General features: G+C 38.5%; 1 protein-coding gene across 3 annotated transcripts in view; it reads left to right on the top strand.

Annotated features, from left to right (window-relative positions):
- Window positions 1-15999, top strand: part of tbc1d22a (TBC1 domain family, member 22a) — a 281299-nt gene extending 265300 nt beyond the window's left edge. For all 3 annotated transcript variants that reach the window (XM_059987463.1, XM_059987461.1, XM_059987462.1), the window contains one exon: window positions 13521-15999. In XM_059987463.1, the coding sequence (XP_059843446.1) occupies window positions 13521-13649 (129 nt within the window). In that variant the 3' untranslated portion in view covers window positions 13650-15999. The remainder of the gene's footprint in view (window positions 1-13520) is intronic.
- Window positions 16000-19036: the final 3037 nt, after the last annotated feature.

The following is a 19036-nucleotide window of genomic DNA, read 5'->3' as shown; positions in this document are numbered from 1 at the left end:
TCTTATGGCGGTGCTTTGGAAGGATAGATTAGAGAGCTCCTCTAGGGAGACTATTTGGGTGGAATTCAGGAATGGGAAGGGTGTAGTAACACTGATAGGAGTGTATTATAGGCCACCTAATGGGGAGCATGAGTTGGAAGAGCAAATGTGTAATGAGATAACAGATATTTGTAGTAAACACAAGGTGGTGATTGTGAGAGATTTTAATTTTTCACATGTAGACTGGGAAGTTCATTCTGTAAAAGGGCTGGATGGTTTAGAGTTTGTGAAATGTGTGCAGGACAGTTTTTTGCAACAATACATAGAAGTACCGACTAGAGATGGGGCAGTGTTGGATCTCCTGTTAGGGAATGCGATAGGTCAGCTGACAGATGTCCAGTGATTACAATTGCATTAGCTTCAATATAATTATGGAGAAGGACAGGACTGGACCTCGAGTTGAGATTTTTGATTGGAGAAAGGCTAACTTTGAGGAGATGCGAAGGGATTTAGAGAGAGTGGATTGGGTCAAGTTGTTTTATGGGAAGGATGTAATAGAGAAATGGAGGTCATTTAAGGGTGAAATTATGAGGGTACAGAATCTTTATGTTCCTGTTAGGTTGAAAGAAAAGGTTAAAGGTTTGAAAGCACCATCATTTTCAAGGGATATTAGAAACTTGGTTCAGAAAAAGAGGGATGTCTACAATAGATATAGGCAGCATGGAGTAAAGGAATTGCTCGAGCAGTATAAAGAATGTAAAAGGAATCTTAAGAAAGAGATTAGAAAAGCTAAAAGACGAGGTTGGTTTGGCAAATAAGGTGAAAGTAAATCCGAAAGGTTTCTACAGTTATATTAAAAACAAGAGGATAGTGAGGGATAAAATTGGCCCCTTAGAGAATCAGAGTGGTCAGCTATTTGTGGAGCCGAGGGAGATGGGAGAGATTTTGAACGATCTCTTCGGTATTCACTAAGGAGAAGGATATTGAATTGTGTAATGTGTGGGAAGCAAGTAAGGAAGTTATGGAACCTATGACAATTAAAGAGGTGGAAGTACTGGCACTTTTAAGAAATTTAAAAGTGGATAAATCTCCGGGTCCTGACAGGATATTCCCCAGGACCTTGAGGGAAGTTTGTGTAGAAATAGCAGGAGCTCTGACAGAGATCTTTAAGATGTCATTAGAAACGGGGATTGTGCCGGAGGATTGGCATATTGCTTATGTGGTTCCATTGTTTAAAAAGGGTTCTAGAAGTAAGCCTAGTAATTATAGACCTGTCAGTTTGACATCAGTGGTGGGTAAATTAATGGAAAGTATTTTTAGAGATAGTATTAATAATTATCTGGATAGAGAGGATCTGATTAGGAGTAGCCAGCATGGATTTGTGCGTGAAAGGTCATGTTTGACAAACCTTATTGGATTTTTTGAAGAAGTTACGAGGAATGTTGATGAGGGTAAGGCAGTGGATGTAGTCTATATGGACTTCAGCAAGGCCTTTGACAAAGTTCCACATGGAAGGTTAGTTAAGAAGGTTCAGTCGTTAGGTATTAATGCTGGAGTAATAAAATGGATTCAACAGTGGCTAGATGGGAGATGCCAGAGAGTAGTGGTGGATAATTGTTTATCGGGATGGAGGCCAGTGACTAGCGGGGTGCCTCAGTGATCTGTTTTGGGCCCAATGTTGTTGTAATAAATGACCTGGATGATGGGGTGGTAAATTGGATTAGTAAGTATGCCGATGATACTAAGGTAGGAGGTGTTGTGGATAATGAGGTGGGTTTTCAAAGCTTGCAGGGAGATTTATGCCGGTTAGAAGAATGGGCTGAACGTTGGCAGATGGAGTTTAATGCTGAGAAGTGTGAGGTTCTACATTTTGGCAGGAATAATCCAAATAGAACATACAGGGTAAATGGTAGGGCATTGAGGAATGCAGTGGAACAGAGAGATCTAGGAATAACAGTGCATAGTTCCCTGAAGGTGGAGTCTCATGTAGATAGGGTGGTGAAGAGGGCTTTTGGAACGCTGGCCTTTATAAATCAAAGCATTGAGTACAGAAGTTGGGATGTAATGTTAAAATTGTACAAGGCATTGGTAAGGCCAAATTTGGAATATTGTGTACAGTTCTGGTCACCAAATTATAGGAAAGATATCAATAGAGAGAGTGCAGAGACGATTTACTAGGATGTTACCTGGGTTTCAGCACTTAAGTTACAGAGAAAGGTTGAACAAGTTAGGTCTCTATTCATTGGAGCGTAGAAGGTTGAGGGGGGATTTGATCGAGGTATTTAAAATTTTGAGAGGGATAGATAGAGTTGACGTGAATAGGCTGTTTCCATTGAGAGTAGGGGAGATTCAAACGAGAGGACATGATTTGAGAGTTGGGGGCAGAAGTTTAAGGGAAACACGAAGGGGTATTTCTTTACTCAGAGTGTGATAGCTGTGTGGAATGAGCTTCCTGTAGAAGTAGTAGAGGCCAGTTCAGTTGTGTCATTTAAGGTAAAATTGGATAGGTATATGGACAGGAAAGGAGTGGAGGGTTATGGGCTGAGTGCGGGTAGGTGGGACTAGGTGAGATTAAGAGTTCGGCACGGACTAGGAGGGCCGAGATGGCCTGTTTCCGTGCTGTGATTGTTATATGGTTATATGGTTATATTAAAGGTACCTTATGAATACATTTTTATGGCCAATGTTCAAAGTTTAACGGGACAAAATCAGCATTAGTAGCTGGCATCTGAATTTATTAATAATGCTATTTGTATTTTCATCATTCTGGCAAAACTTTTGCAGTGTAAAGTTGCTGTTAGTTTCAGTTCATTTTTCATTAAGTATTAATCTTGCATACACCCAGTTCTGTTCCAAATTTATTCCTTGAACATATGAAGTAAACAAGCAATTACAACCTCTGCTCCAACTGCCATAAACAGAACTTCCTGGTGGCCTAACATTTTAATTCCCATTCCCATTTCAGTTCTGACATGTCAGTCCATGGTCTCCTCTTGTTCCAAGATGAGGCCACCCTAAGGATGGAAGAGCAACACCTTAGATTCCATCTGGGTGGTAGCCTCCAACCTGATGGTATGAATATCAATTTCACCTTCCTGTAAAAAGAAATTTCCCCTCCTATTCTACTATTCCCCACTCTGACCTTTTACCTCCTCACCTGCCAATTAGTCCCCTCCTTCCCTTTCTCCTATGGTCCATTCTCCTCTCCTAACAAGATTCCTTTCTCTCTAGCCCTTGACCTTTCCCATCCACCTGGCTTCACCTATCACCTCCCAGCTAGCCTCCTTCCCCCACCCCACCTTTCTGTTCTGGCATCTGCCCCCATCCTTCTCAGTCCTGAAGAAGGGCCTCGGCCCGAAACACCAACGTTTATTCATTACCATAGATGCTGCCTGACCTGCTGAGTTCCTCTGGCATTTTTTGTGCTAAAGTCTTTTAAAAGCAGTGTTTGATATAGATTTGAAACACAATGTCACACAATATTCCGAGCAGCAGTCTTTCCCTCAATATTAAAATGTTGAAAATGCCTTTGTACCAAGCCTGACTTACAATAATAATTATAATATGACATACTGTTGCTTAGGACAGCTGATATCATGCTCTTAAGTTCTGGTGTCATTTAATAACTGATATCTTCCAAACTAGTTCCTAATTTCCCAGAGGTTTCATCCCACTTTGGGTCAATTGATAAAATTCTGGCATATGCTAAAAGGCCATCTGATTAACTTCCATCTGGGACTTGAATGTAGGCTTGGTTTTGTATTTTATTACATTGTCAAGAGACTCCATTGCTTGTAGTCTTATTCAAGTGGAATGTTAGATTTAGATATTGGAGAGATGAAAGTTAGTCCAAAGCATCAGGAGCTCCAGAAATACTTACTAGTATTTTTCACACGTCAATGTCATCCCTCTGTGGGATTGTCTTGGGTATTGGATTTTCCAATTATTTACTCAGCAATCAATGGATTTCCCTGAAAAGCTTTGAACTGACATTAACACTGCCTATGTACGCATCTTTCTTTCTTATAAAGAGGAGATGAAGTTCACACTAATGTACACTATACTATTGATAAGGTCTAGGCTTTTGCTAACGATAGGTATTGCTGTTGATTTGATCGTTTGCCTGTTGGAGGATTGTATGCGCAAACTTGATGGTATTATTTATTTTGATCTTGCTGTTCCTCTTTTATGAGGTATCACAGCCTGTTTACCTGTTAAAGGCACCATATAAATGCGAGTTTATTGAAACCAGTTAAAATTCAGCTGTTCTGTGGAGTGTCTGTGATTCAGGTCAGCAGCTTGGATTACTTAGCTCCTCCAAATAGAAAATAGTCCAGTTTGTGTGAATTTCAAAGGGATCTCAGCAGGCTCCATTCAAAAAGGAATACAAATTAAAGTTTTCATACAATTTGTCAAAATACTTTGTCAGTCTCTGAAACTATAAAGCAGCTTTGCCCATTTAAAAGTCCATTGGTTTAACTGATGTCGTTCTATTTATAAAATTAAAATGATGGATGGAGTCAGAAAGGATTTTGGTTTAGAGAATAATTTAAGCACAAATATGGACTAATTGACAGTTCCACAGCCAGGGGCCTAACAGAAACATACAAATGAGTCTGAATAAATAGTTGCACAGCACTTCAAAAAGAGGACTACTGGAAATATATTTAAAGCTGTTGCCATGTGATTTGTTTAGTTACAATGTCTATTTTTTTGTCTAAAATCCATAACACGTGCATTTGGTTTTTCTGTTTTCTCTTTTCATAGTCTATTGGTGCAAGGTAATACTGAGCACCTTTTCATGTGCAGTGATCAAACTGGGTCCATCAGTACCTAGAGGTCAGATTCACCGTTATTTGTCGGGTTGTAGAAAACTCACCAGTACAATTGCAATGGCCCAGTATTTTCTGTCAGTAGCAAGGTCACTGACCTTGGTGAAAGCTACCCACTGAGGCCTGACTATCTCTCTGGAGTGATCTCCGTTTCCCTGAGCAGTAGCTTCAGGCAAGTCATACCATCAAGCATGGTGGTTAAAGAATACTTTCAACTGGCAAAGAAATAAAATGCAGAATCTGCAAGTCAGATATACCTTCAAAATGACAATATGAATATGGGACAGCACACTATCGTAGCGGTTAGTGTAATGTTGTTACGGCACTGGTGATAGCAGATCAGGGTCCCATTTCCTCCATTGTAAGGAATCTTTAGGTCAGGGGCTCCCAAAGCGTTAATGGTAGGGGTTCATGGAATAAAAAAGGTTGGAAATCCTTGCTGTAAGTTCTCCCTGTGACCATGTGGGTTTCCTCCTGGTGCTCCAGTTTCCTCCCTCATTCCAAAAGCATATTGTTAGGGTTAGTGAGTTGTTGGTACTTGCCCAGCATAATCCTCACTGATTTGTTTTGACATAAGTGATTCACTTCACTGTATGTTTCACTATATGTGCATGTGACAAATAAAGCGAATCTTTATGTGCATACGAATAAGAAAAATAAAGAAGTATCGTCTAACATTGTTTTGAAAAATTAAGAAATAGTGGACTAAAATAATTGTCTGAAGCAATTTTGATCTATCACTTTAAAATTAGAGTTTGTTCAACAATAATCCATGACCTGGTATGATACATTATAAAACAAAGCTAAGCTTTTATTGTGGCAATTTTTAAGAAGGAAGTATCAGAATCAGGTTTAAAATCACGGTCATGTGTTGTGAAATTTGTTGACTTTACAGCAGTAGTACATTTCAATACATAATAATAATAGAGAAAAACTGAATTACACTAAGTATATACAGTTACATGAAAAAGTTTGTGAACCTTTTGCAACTACCTGGTTTTCTGCATTAAGTACTCTTAAAATGTGGTCTGATCTTCATCTAAGATACAATAATAGACAGACACAATCCACCTAAACTAATTCAAACACAAACAATTCTACTTTTCATGTCTTTATTGAATGCATTGTTTAATCATTTACAGTCCAGGCTGGAAAATGTATGTGAATCCTTGTATTTAATAACTGGTAGAACCTCCTTTAACAACAATAACTTCCACCTAACATTTCCTGTAGCTGCTGATCAGACTTGCATAATGGTGAGGAGGAATTTTGGACTATTCCTCCATACAAAACTGTTTCAGTTCATTAATATTTTTGGAATACCTTGTATGAACAGCCCTCTTCGGGTCATGCCACAGCATCTCAGTTGGGTTAATGTCTGGATTCTGACTTAACCTTTGCGGAACAATTTTTCTTCTTTTTAAACTATACTGTTTTTGATTTACTCTTATGTTTCGGATCATTGTCTTGTATCATTGAGCTTCAGGTGACGGACTGCTACCCTGACATTCTCAGTTAAATGTCTTGATACAATTGTGAATTCATTGTTCTGTCAATGATTGCAAGCTGCCCAGACTCTGAAGCAGCAAAGTAGCCTCAAACCATGATGCTCCTTCCACCATGCTCCACAACATTTCCTTCAAACATTTCTGCCAAAAGGTTCAACTTTTGTCTCATCTGTCCACAGAACATTGTCCCAGAAGCATTGTGGAACATCCAGGTGGTCTTTTGCAAACTTGATATGTGCAGCAATAGTTTTTTTTTTGGAGGGCAGTGGATTCTTCCATCATGTCCTTCTGTGAACACCATTCTTTTTCAGTGTGGACACATGAACAGAGATTTCAGCAAGTTCTAGAGATTTCTGCAGGTCTTTTCTGTTACCCTTGAGTTCTTTTTCACCACTTCAGCATTGGACATTGTGCTCTTGCTGTGATCTTACAAGGCACCCACTGCTAGAGAGAGTAGCAACAGTACTGAATTTTCTCCATTTGTCGACGATTTCTCTTACTGTGGGCTGATGAACACTCAGGTCCTTAGAAATGCTTTGTAGCCTTTTCCAGCTTCATGCATCTCTACAATTCTTCTTTTAAGGTCCTGTGAAAGCTGTTTTTAATCAGACATGGTGCACATAAACAGATCTTTCTTGAGAAGAGCAGGCCCTGTCATTAGCCTCACTTTGAGTGTCCTTTTTATAGGACAGGGCACCTCGACAACCTATACCTCCAATCTCATCTCATTGATTGGAACACCTAACTCCAAATATCTTTTGTAGAAGGCATTACCCCAGAGATTCACATATTTTTTTGAACCTAGATTGTGATTCTTTATATTTAAGTAGCGCAAAAATCAAAATAAAAAAGGTAGATAGGTGGTGGGTTAAATACCCATTCAGAAATCTGATGGCAGAGAGGAAGAATTTGTTCTTGAATTGTTGAGTGTGTGCCTTTAGGATTCTGTACCTCCTTCCTGATGGTAGCAATGAGAACAAGGAATGACTTAGGTGATGGGGGTCCTTAATGATGGATGCTGCCTTTTTGAGGCATCACTACTTTAAGATGTCATGTATACTACGGAGGCCAGTGTCCATGATAGAGCTGGCTAAGTTTACAACTCTGCAGCTTATTTTGATCCTGTACAGTAGCACTCCCCCCGCCACACAGACCAGACAGTGATGTAACCAGTTAGAATGCTCTCTGCAGTACATCTGTAGAAATTTGTGAGTGCCTTTGGTGACATACCAAATCTTCTGAAACATCTGATGAAATATAGCTGCTGTCATGCCTTCTTTATAGCTGCATCGATATATTGTGTGCAGGTTAGATCCTCAAAGTTATTATCATGCAGGAACTTGAAGTTGCTCACTCTATCGTCTTACCCTTTCTGAAGTCTACAATCAGTCCTTCGGTCTTATTGATGTTGAGTGCAAGAGCATTCCTGCGACACGACTCAACTCGCTAAGCTAGATGATATATATAGTAAGATGAATTTCTGCCAGCTGCTTCATGTTTAACAATCTATGTGAAGTAGATGTTGCTGTCAGTTTCAAATTGTAATGACAACGCTAAATTTCAGTTTCATTAAATCTGGAAAACATGGTATGTAAGTTAATACAGTGAAGTAATTTCTGTTTGTTGCATTTCTTGCTGGTTTAAATGTCTCTGTATGTGGTTTCAGTATCTCTGTGTTTTTGGGTGTAATCTCAGTTGTAAACATAAGAACATAAGAAATAGGAGCAGGAGTAGGCCATCCGGCCCATCGAGCCTGCCCTGCCGTTCAATAAGATTATGGCTGGTTTGTCCATAAACTCAGCTCCATCTACCTGCCTTTTCCCCATAACCCTTAATTACCCTACTATGTAAAAACCTATTTAACTGTATCATTGTAGCATAGAAATGCATCTCCACTCTAGCCCAAACCTATTCCAGACCTTTAATTGTGTAAATTTGATTTCTCCAGCTTGTTAGAAGGGAAATTAGCAATGTGCAAATGGTTTGTTGACAGCATTAATTAGAATAAGCTGAATTGGTGGTGTGCAATATCTATTTCTCCAACTTCTATAAGGGGAAATGTTTCCTCTGATATTTAACTGTATGGCTCCCACCTTGCAGTGTTTATCTTGTAGAAAAAAATTTCCAACATTTAGTGATGATATGTATATTGTGACATCTGGTTATTTCTGTTGTGCCTAGTGTTATATTGTGGCCTCTTAATTTCAGAGGCAAGTAAAATAATGGCTGTGCAAATGCATTCACATGAAGAAAAACTGAATTCAGGAAAATTGGGTAGCCGCCTTTTCTAGTGAATTAGATGCTCTATTATCCTTTGATTGCAATTAGACACCATGTCACATCATTCACTTATTTCGCTTATCCCCACACAAAATATTGAAACTCATCTTTGCACTGCATCAATATTAATGGTGGGTTTTAATGAGATCCACTGTTACTTGAACTGTGTCTAAGCTCTCCAAAGTGATGATTTGCTGCTATCTTGAAACTTCTAAGTAGTAATTAAATATTAAATTCATGAGCCCAGCTTCAGCTAGATGCAGCAGTGAATCATGTACTTAGTACATTATCCTCTGGTTTTATTGCATTAGGGTAGAATATTGGATACAAAATTCCTACCTAAAAATTCATTATCATGCAATCCTGCATAGATAACAGCCTATTTGTGACTGTTTTTGCAGAAGAATACATTGACGCCGATAAAGAGTAATCCACGTAAGAGCCCTTAAGTGTTTGTTAGAGATCAATTGCAGATGGTAAGGAACAGAATGTGATGAGAAAGGGGTAAGAGCATATGGATATGTGGATTCAGAGCAACACGCACAAAATGCTGGAGGAACTCAGAAGGTCAGGCAGCATCTATAAAAATAGTAAATACTAGATGTTTCAAGCCTGGACTCTTCTTCAGGACTGGAAAGGAATGGGGAAGACACCAGAATAAGAAGGGGGAGGGAGACTAGCTGAAGCCAGATGGGCGGGAAAGATAAAAGCTGGAGAGGAGTGAATATGATAGGACAGGAGAGTGGACCATAGGAGAAAGGGAAGGAGGAGGGGACCCAGGGGGAGGTGATAGGCAGGTGAGGAGACATAAAAGGCCAGAAATAGATGAAGAGCGTGGGGGAGAGAATTTTTTTTCCCAGATTCAGAGCATTTCTGTGAACGCTCAGCGTGTGTAGCTGTCTGTGTGTGTGTGCCTCTTCTTATGCATGGTTTTTATCATCACATTGCATGTCACTTTGAACGAAACTTCTGCGAGCGTGAAGCTAAACTATAGAACTGTTCCACCTAGGATGACTATTGTACTGAGAGCACACACAAGTCTTGCATAAACAGCAGGAGAAGTACCTGATTTCTCAAGCTATCCACCTTCTCATGCTGTGAGGCACCACCTATTCCATCAGTGGTTCCACATTGTTCTCTTCAGAACCCAGAACATTTTCCTTGATCTGAGGAACTCCCTTCGAAGCTGATGTTCATTTTAAGCCCTTAAATCACTGCTTGGTTTTAAATCGTCCTGGATCTTCTTGCCATTGGAGCAAAGTTCATCTCTAGCTAGGCAGTGTGAGCATGAGCTTCATTAGCCGACTAGTTAATCAGCAGGTCTATCCAAGGATCTTAATCTGTACACTGACCTTGAGTCCCATTTTGTTGCTAATCTGACTGCATTCAATTATGTGTACAGGTTCATAAAGGAGAATGCAAGAATTGATATATTGTGCATTCTAATAGCATTTTATCAAGCACAGCTGAGAACCCATGTTATCCTCTAAGGCCCTGGTCCAGTCCTAAGATTCAAAGTACGTGCGCGATATACAACCCTGAGATTTGTTGTCTACAGGCAGCCATGAACCAAAGAAACACCATGGAACCCATTCAAGAAGACATCAAACACCCAATAGGTGAAAAAAGAACAAGTTGCGCAAATGGCAAAAGGCAAGCAAACAACACTTCAGGAGTCCAGGAGTATTCAGCTTAGTTCAGTTCAGCACCATGCCGCTAGCCAATGATGGCCACTGGGCGAAGCATTCTTTGCTGAAGCTCCACAATCTGCAACAATTGCCCTGTCTAACTGCTCAAAAACAGCTAAAAACAAAGTTTCCATATCCACTTTGTAGGAGATGGGGCTGAGCTCTATCAAGGGTTTTAGTAACTGGGATCACCCTAGGATCTATCCCACTTCTGCAACTCACTAATGGGGTAGACCTGTAGTACTTTAGTTCTTAATGTCCGGTAGGATCTCATGATAATTAAAAAGGCATTTAATAAAGACAGTAACACATTCAGTTGGTCCCATAGAAGCAGCTGTGACCGAGCACACTGTCATCATATCGGTTCATCTCATCTGTATCAGCTCAGGAGCTGAGAAGTGTGGAAACCAAGACTCGTGTTTATCCAAATAAATACTGAATGACTATCTTGGAATTTTATTGACAGCAAGCACTATGAAATTTTCAGAGTCAGAAAGTGGAGTTTGATCTTGCATCAGATTAGTGAAATTCTTATATAGGCTTCAGGTTTTAACAAGCATAAAAATAGGGTTTTGCCCTATTTTCCTGTCAAAGTGGTTCTACCTCAAGACTAGTTGTGCAGCCAAATATGGAAAGGATTTGTATCTGCATTAACCTTAGAAATTCCGTTCATGGTGGATTAAATTGCCTCCAAGTATTGTTGCAGCTGTAATACAGGAAATACATAAGACTGTACTGACACATAGAGCAGTTAAGTGCTAAGTTGACAGGGATTTTCCATTTGGAGTAGAAGGTAGCATATTTATTCAATAACATGCAGTAGAAAGGTGGATAAGTATGTGAAAGCATTAAAACAAACTATATCCTTCTGTTAACACAGGATTCAAAATCACATCTAAATCTCTTAATTTTAAGTCCCATTTCTTTCAGTAAAAGACCCATTGATTTACCTTCAAAACTACCCTTTTAGTATAGTGATTCTAAAAATGAAGGCAATATCCTTCCTCCTGATTATAATTCATCCAAACTGTTTTCCCAAACCTGTTGTAGTTCATTGATCCTTCCTGCTGCTACACTCTGCATCCTGTGTACATAGGTTATCTCTAACTGTATAAATGGCACTCATTGAATTGAAATCCTGTCCTTTAAAATTTCGGATTTAATGTTTTTTTTTTATCATTTGTAATGACTATTTGCTTGTCCTGCAAATCTCTTACCCACCTTCTCTTGCATTTAGAAAACATTTAATTATTATCCTTAATGTTTTCTTTTGTATCTGACCATTTTATTCTTTTCCAGTTTTTTAATTGTACAAGAGTACATAGTGTCATTACGGGTAGCTTCAAAGTTCAAGTGACCTACATCTTCAATATTGATATTCTTCCTGTCGCTGCATTGGATTGTTTTGGTTTCCCTCACATCGCAAAGATGTGCTTGCTCATTAGTCACTTGGCTTTTATTTATTTCTCCCCATTTATCTGGTGATTGGAGAAATGTGGTGAAGTTAGATGGACAGAGGTTCCACAGAAGTAAGTGGAGATTGCTCTGAAAGCTGGCATAGACTCAATGACGCAAATATTTTCATCTTCTGTCACAGCAACTATGAGAAACATTACAAGCATCTTATTTCTATCTATCTATATATATATATAGCTTTTTAAAGTGATTACACTTTTCTTCATGCTTTCCTGTTCAACACACTATATTGATTTCATACCTCATTTTAGATCCGTCGAAGTCTTAATAGCCTTATGATCTGTTCTGTTTTCACATCAGCCTGAAATTTGATCCTTTGACCCACCCACCCCCCAAAACAAAATTTATTTGCTCTATCATCTTATCCTCTCCTTTTGTCAGTAAGAATGAATCCAGCAATGTCTTCCCTTATGTATTCTCTTGCCTTGTTTTCACAAAAGAATTCTTGAAGTATTTTGATTAATTTTGTACACATATCATTCCAACTGTTAGTCCAAATCTTTATTGTGATTGAAATCTCTTTGTTTATTATAAGCTGTTAATATTTCTCCCATTAACATTTCTCCTTTCTGTCTTCTATATCTACTCTATCAAATTCAAATTGGGTGTCAATTGCAAATTCTTTCCAAATAGATGTTCTTTTGCTTCTTTCTTTCATGCTGTCATCATCATTACATGCCAAATGGTATGTCGTGGCTAATTTTTGATCAATATTTTGAAGTAATAGAGTGGACAGGGATCATGTACTTGATCTGGATCATTTAAATTTCCACAAGATCTTTAGTATGTTGTGATATAGAGCACTCATGACAAACATTGGACCTTGTGGAATGAGCGATCGCAGACAAGAACATCATGTTATCGTGATGACATCTATTATTATAAACTAGATAAAAACTTTTCAGAGAACACAAATGACTTTGATAATAGAATGAGGAAAGACAGAGGAGTGATCTAGGAGGGATCTTCACATTTACAAAAGGATTTTATAGGGTAGATCAAGAGGCAGTGTTTTCTTAACAATAGTAAACCAATTATTGGAGCTTAAAGCAGATCAAATTCAAGTTTAATTGTCATCCAACTATACATGAATACTGATGAATACAGCCAGACAAAACAGTGTTACTCTGGGGCCAAGATGCAAAATGCAGTAGCGACAGTCACACACAGCACAAGGCACATTTAGCACAAAGATTGACATATTATCTTTGTAGAAGAGGATGACCACACATTTTTGTGAAATCAGGCAGAACATGGGTATAATTAGCTTTAGTTTAGATGCTTAAATTTGAATTGACGCACAGTAATGTGGCTTCATTAAACTCAGTTAACTGACCAGGAATAGTACTTATGATAAGTTATTTCTACTTACTATTCTTTGAACTATTGTACTATATAAAGATGATGGACATTAGAATCAGGTTTGCATGTCAAAGCAAATAATTTTAGTCTTTGATATAAGCAGCTGGATTATCAACTGAACCTTTCTGGAAGTGACTTCTAGACATAATAATTTTCAAATATCTTGAGGTTTCCCCAAATCTTGACAGTACAGTTCCGGATCCAGTTTGCAATATGGTTGATTTAATGTTCTAATTGTATCTTAAGTTTCAAGCTTCTTCTCCACTCTTTAGTACTTAGCTGTGCACTTGTTCACTGTTACTTGAAGGTTTTCCAAAATGCTGATACTAAAATTCTTTCTGTTTCAGAACAGGTGATTTTTTGAAGTTTATTCTTTTTTTTATTATTTGTTTCAGGGACTTATGATCCTTCTGCAGAATTTACCCACAATGTACTGGGGCAACGAGGAGATCAGCATTCTTCTGGCAGAAGCTTACAGACTGAAATATGCATTTGCAGATGCACCAAATCACTACAAACGATAAAACCAAATGCAAAGAGAGATGTGTAAATGTGAAAGCTCTAGTTTTTCATCTATAGTCTCAGATTTTGCTCATTTATTGTAAAGTAACCCCATTAACTTGGCATGTTGTACCCATTGCAGAAGGTGAATTCTTTTATCATTTGGAAACAAAAAGCATAAATTAGTATAATGTATATTTGTCACAATAATTTCACCAAATTGCAGGCACAGCTTTAAGCCAATTGCCTATGTACATATGGGGAAAATGATAGTGAAGGGATGGAATATGTTCCTTTGCTTAATAATAGGTTATTTTCAGTATAATGATAATGAGGCTTTCCACGTTTTCCTATGAGGATTGGTTTTATTTTTATCTGTCTGCTTAATTTTCAGTCTCTGAACTCCACAACACTGTTCATTTGAGATTCTGCCAGAATGCAGACTGTAGAATGTATGACTGTGCCACACAAAATATACCATTGGAAAAAATCTTCTGGGTTACATTATGAATTTTGGGGAAGGACTTCCATTTCAGAATTAATAACATTCACAAATTTAACATATTTAGCATAACTGAATTCAAATAAGTTGATTCAACTGTGATTACAAGGTCACTGTTGATTTATTGTAACTGTTTACAGAAGTTGAGCTAGTGCCTGACTTAAAATGAAATGTACCTATGATTTCTCTATTACTAAGTACACTTAAAGCCTGTAATGCATGATCTTATAAACTTTTAAAAAGCAGACTGATTTAAGATTGAAAATTAATAGTGTTTCAAATAGTTTATTTTTTCAATATGTAATGTTTCCCCGTAAATCTACCATTCTCTAACATCCCAAAGACTCCATGATAACACTTTATGCCTGTCACTGTCACATAATTGTAATTATTAAAAGTAGTTCATAACCTTTGTCATACCATTTTCTTGTTATTTTTGTCTTTTCCATTCCTTCCCCAAAGTCCATTTCAAATAGAGCTGTGTGAAGGTGGTTCCCACTTTTAATAAATTTTTCGCTGTAGAAATGGAATTTTTCTGATCCAATTAAAAATGTGCAGTTCAGAGCCTATTTATGTACATGTTATTTACATTATTGTAAATAGAAATGTGATATGTAACTAAAATAAATAAAGGATAAAAATCACAGTTCTGTTTAAAAGCATTGGCTTCACCTAATAAATAAGTTGATTTGCTGTGAACAATATCGGCTGTAAAAAGTTTGTCCATTAACTTTACATCCTGAAATGAGATGTGTACTTCATTAGCTGATTCAGAAGCTTAATTTCCTCACTGTTTTCAACATATTACCATTGTAAAAATGTCTCTGAATTACTGAGTTATTTAAAATTCTTTTATTGAATTGCAGCAATTTTGTTCTATTTTCAATCATTAAGGTGTTTCTGATTTCCCTCGTACTTTTTAAACGTCTCCACATCCACCATCGGTGGCTGTCGTTTCAATTAAAGGGTTGGTGATGTTCAGCTGAAACATGATCTATATAAACAATAAAGTGAAAAACTGATGTGAAAGTGTACGTGTGTTAGTGAGGCAGAATGACCATCTGTAATTATAATTGAGCTGGTATCTTGTTAATTTTATTTTAAAAAGCAATCAAGCCAATAGCTTCATTTGATCGATTTTTTAAAAAAAGAAGTGGTTGAAGCCATTTTTCAGCCAAACCCTCCAACCTGATGGCACGAATATCGATTTCTCCTTCCAGTGAACAAAACCCCCCTCATCTATTCCCCACTCTGACCTTTTACTTCTCATCTGTCTATCACTTACCCTTGTGTCCCTTCTCCCTTCCCTTTCTCCTATTGTCCACTCTCCCGTCCTATCAGATTCCTTCTTCTCCATACCTTGACCTTTCCCACCCACCTGGCTTCACCTATCACCTTCCAGCTAACCTCTTTCCCCTTCCCCCCACCATCTACTTCAGGCATCTCACCCATTCCCTCTCAGTCCTGAGGAAGGGTCTCGACCCAAAACATCAACATTTCACTACTTTCCATAGATGCTGCCTGAGCTGCCGAGTTCTGCCAGCATTTTGTGTGTGTTGCTCCCTTTGTATCTGTTACTTTTAGAGAATGCCTTACAGAAGGTAATATATGTTGAAGGCAATCATGAATGCATTTAAATAATGTTTGGAAGATCATATTTTTCAGTTTGTGAAATAATAACCGTCCAGTTTCTCTACATTGCTGGGCAAGCAGAAAGTATTTGAAGGCAAATTCTACTATATTTTTATCTGAATTAAAAAAAAGTTTTATTTTAAACAAAGGAAATATTTAAACTGTTTCTTGAAATATTGTGTTAAGATTTACTTTTGTTGTCTTGGGGTGGAAAATAACTAATAAAGATTTCCAATCTACTTCTGTTTTATGGTGACTTGTGATTGAAGCTCCTTGGCAGAGACATTAAATCACGATAGCAGTCATTTCTGAGTTAGTTTCTGAGTAATTTCCCAATTGGGCATGATACTTCCAGCTGCAGTTCACCTCAGTGAGGTTGATGTTTGTGCAGAATATGTTTTCTTTTACTACTAGCAGCAAATAGAGCTCTTGGAAATAATTTTCAGGCCTGGGCTATTTAAGGAAAACAAGAGGAGTGGGAAAGACAACCATTAGAGGATCTGAACTGTTCTGTATCTTCCAGCTCTTAACCTCACTTTGCAATGACTTATGTCATGTAAGATGATTTTCTGAAGTTCTGTGTACAGCTTGCAGCCATTTTTTAAACAAATCATGTGTAGTTTCTAAGCACCCATCTCTGATCGGATCTACCCATAGCAGCATATCCAGTGGGCCATATCCCTCACTCTAACCAGTTTAATTTCACTTCTACGGCAGCCTTTGATGCTCTGCAGTGTCACGGAAAGTGTTCATTATGTCAGTATAGTAACAGTGTGACTTGTCCATGATTCAATAGTTCCATTTAATATCAGAGACTGTATACAAAGTACAACCTGGAATTCTTGCTCTCGGCAGGCGAGGGAGAGAGAGGTATCAATCAGTGAGAAGGGAGACCAGCAGCTCGCAGTTTCGATGTTACAGTCCGCAGTGTCGCTTCTTAATTTGGGTTTCTCCAACTCGAGAACTGGCAGCAAACTTGAAGTCATACCAGGTTTGTGGAAAAGCAATCCAGCTAGTTCCACCCTATTGCTTTCAAATCACTCCTTCCAGATACTTGTCCAGTGATAAATTACTGTAAATAATACAGTTAAATCTGCTTCCACTGTTACCGCCCTAGAGGGAATGCTTTCTGATTCTGATCACACCAAGTAAAATATTTTTTCTAACTGCCAATTCATCTTTAGCTCCCAGTTGGTGAATAGGAACCATTCACCAACCATTCTACCTACTCTGTCTACAACCTTCTTGGCTTTTCAATTCCCCTATCAGATCCCCTTACAACCTCCCAGTTCCAAAAATAATAATCACAGCTTTTCCACTAGACCCATGGAACTGAAATCCCACAATATCAGAATCATTTTGATAATTCACCTTTGTACTACTTCTAAAGCCTTTAGATCTCTGCTAGAGTGTGTACTCACGTGAGACACCAACTGTGTCTGAGCCTGTGTTTTATAAAGAATCATCACGATTTTCTTTGCTCTTGTATGTCTAATACCAGAGGGCATACATTGAAGGTGAGGGGAGGTTTGTTAAAAGGGATGTGAGGGTTACGTTTTTTACTCCGCGTGGTGGATCCCTGGAATGCGTTGCCTGGTATGGTGGTAGAGGCAAATACATTAGAGGCTTTGAAGGGACATTTGGATAGGGACACTGATGTGAGGAAGATGGAGGGTTATGCAGATGATGTAGGTAGGAGGGATAAGTGTTTGGGTGTTTTTCATTTACTTTTTGCAGGTTTGGCACAATGTTGTGGGCTGAATGGCCTGTTCCTGTGCTGTACTCTTCTGTGTTGTACTCTTTGCTTCTATTGAAGTTGATTGCTTGACCACTCTCACCCCTGCCAGTTTCAACAATCCATGCATATTGATGTACAGATCTCTCTGTTCCTTGTCAACCTTGTTCTATATGGTCTTGATGTGTTTCCCAGCACATTATGGTTGCAAACTCTGCAGGCAGCTCCTGGTGGGAGCAGTGCAAATGAGTTTTTAGTGCACAATTCGGGGAACTCATTTTTTCAGCTACCTCTTTTTTCTAATTATCTAATTGGGATCTTGTGTTGGCCTCGCCAAAATGGTTGAAGTCCAATTTCTAGGCCAGTAATTTCCTATCATAGTCTCTCAATGAGATATAAAAATATTTTAACTCACAATAGGCAGCACAATGTCATCTATAGAAATTAAGTGTAAGCGTTTTTTTTAACATTCCAAAATAAAGGATTATCTGATGGCTCCTGATTTAGTTAAAAGTTCTGTAATGTAAACTCAGTGGTGTAATTGATTGTTCAAGGCCTGCTTTTCCACTTCCTCAGCTGCAGGGATCCCCTGTAATGGCTTTATGCTTCCTGTGGGATTCAATAACAGACTGAGTGTGTAGTCCTGCTAAGAAACTTCCTTGTTCAAACAATTTTGAATAATGTGATATTTACCGTCATGCTGAGGTTTTCTTGTGATGTTTCAGAGAGTGTAGGTATGATTCATATCAGTTATGAAGTGCTTTTATTTAATAGTCACTGATGTAGTTTATTACACAGCTACATGTAGTTGATGCAGTAAAAACAATTGCAATATGCATTGATGAGAAAATTGAATCCTAAAGCATAATAAATAATGACACCCTGAGATTTAAATGTGTAAACTAGTACTTCATTGAGAATTTGATGCGTATGCTGAGTTCGTCCAGCATTTTACTCTGCTCTATCTGCTCCATCACCAAAAGTGGAACTTTCCAGTGGCCAAGGATTGTAATTCCCGTTCTCTTTCCCGCTCTGACTGGTCGTCCATGGCCACCTCTTGTGCCACGATAAGGTCACCCCCACTGTGGAAGAGCAACCCCTTTTATTCTGTCTGGGTAACCTCCAACCTGACGGCATGAATGTCGATTTCTCCTTTCAGTAAAATAAAATTTACCTCCCCCTTCCCCTTTTCTATTCCCCATTCTGGCCCCCTACCTCTTCTATATGTCTACCACCTCCTCTTTTCCTTTCTCCTATGGTCCGCTCTCCTATCAGATTCCTTCCTCTCCAGCCCTTTACCTTTCCCACACACCTGACTTCACTTATCACCTTCTAGCTATATTCCTTCCCCACCCCCAGCTTTTTATTCTGGTGTCTTCCCCTTATCCTTCCAGTCCTGAAGAAAAGTCTCAGCCAAAATATCCACTGTCCGTTTCCATTGACGCTGTCTAACCTGCTGAGTTCCTCCATCATTTTGTGTGTTTTACTTCATTGACAATGGTTTGCGTAGGCCATGCTTTATTTTTGATGAAGAGATTTGT

Source organism: Hypanus sabinus, chromosome 13, assembly GCF_030144855.1.
Source record: "Hypanus sabinus isolate sHypSab1 chromosome 13, sHypSab1.hap1, whole genome shotgun sequence".
In the NCBI taxonomy this organism is placed as follows: Eukaryota; Metazoa; Chordata; class Chondrichthyes; order Myliobatiformes; family Dasyatidae; genus Hypanus; species Hypanus sabinus.
The sequence above is the reverse complement of the archived record's forward strand: the minus strand, read 5'-3'. Positions and strand labels throughout refer to the sequence as shown.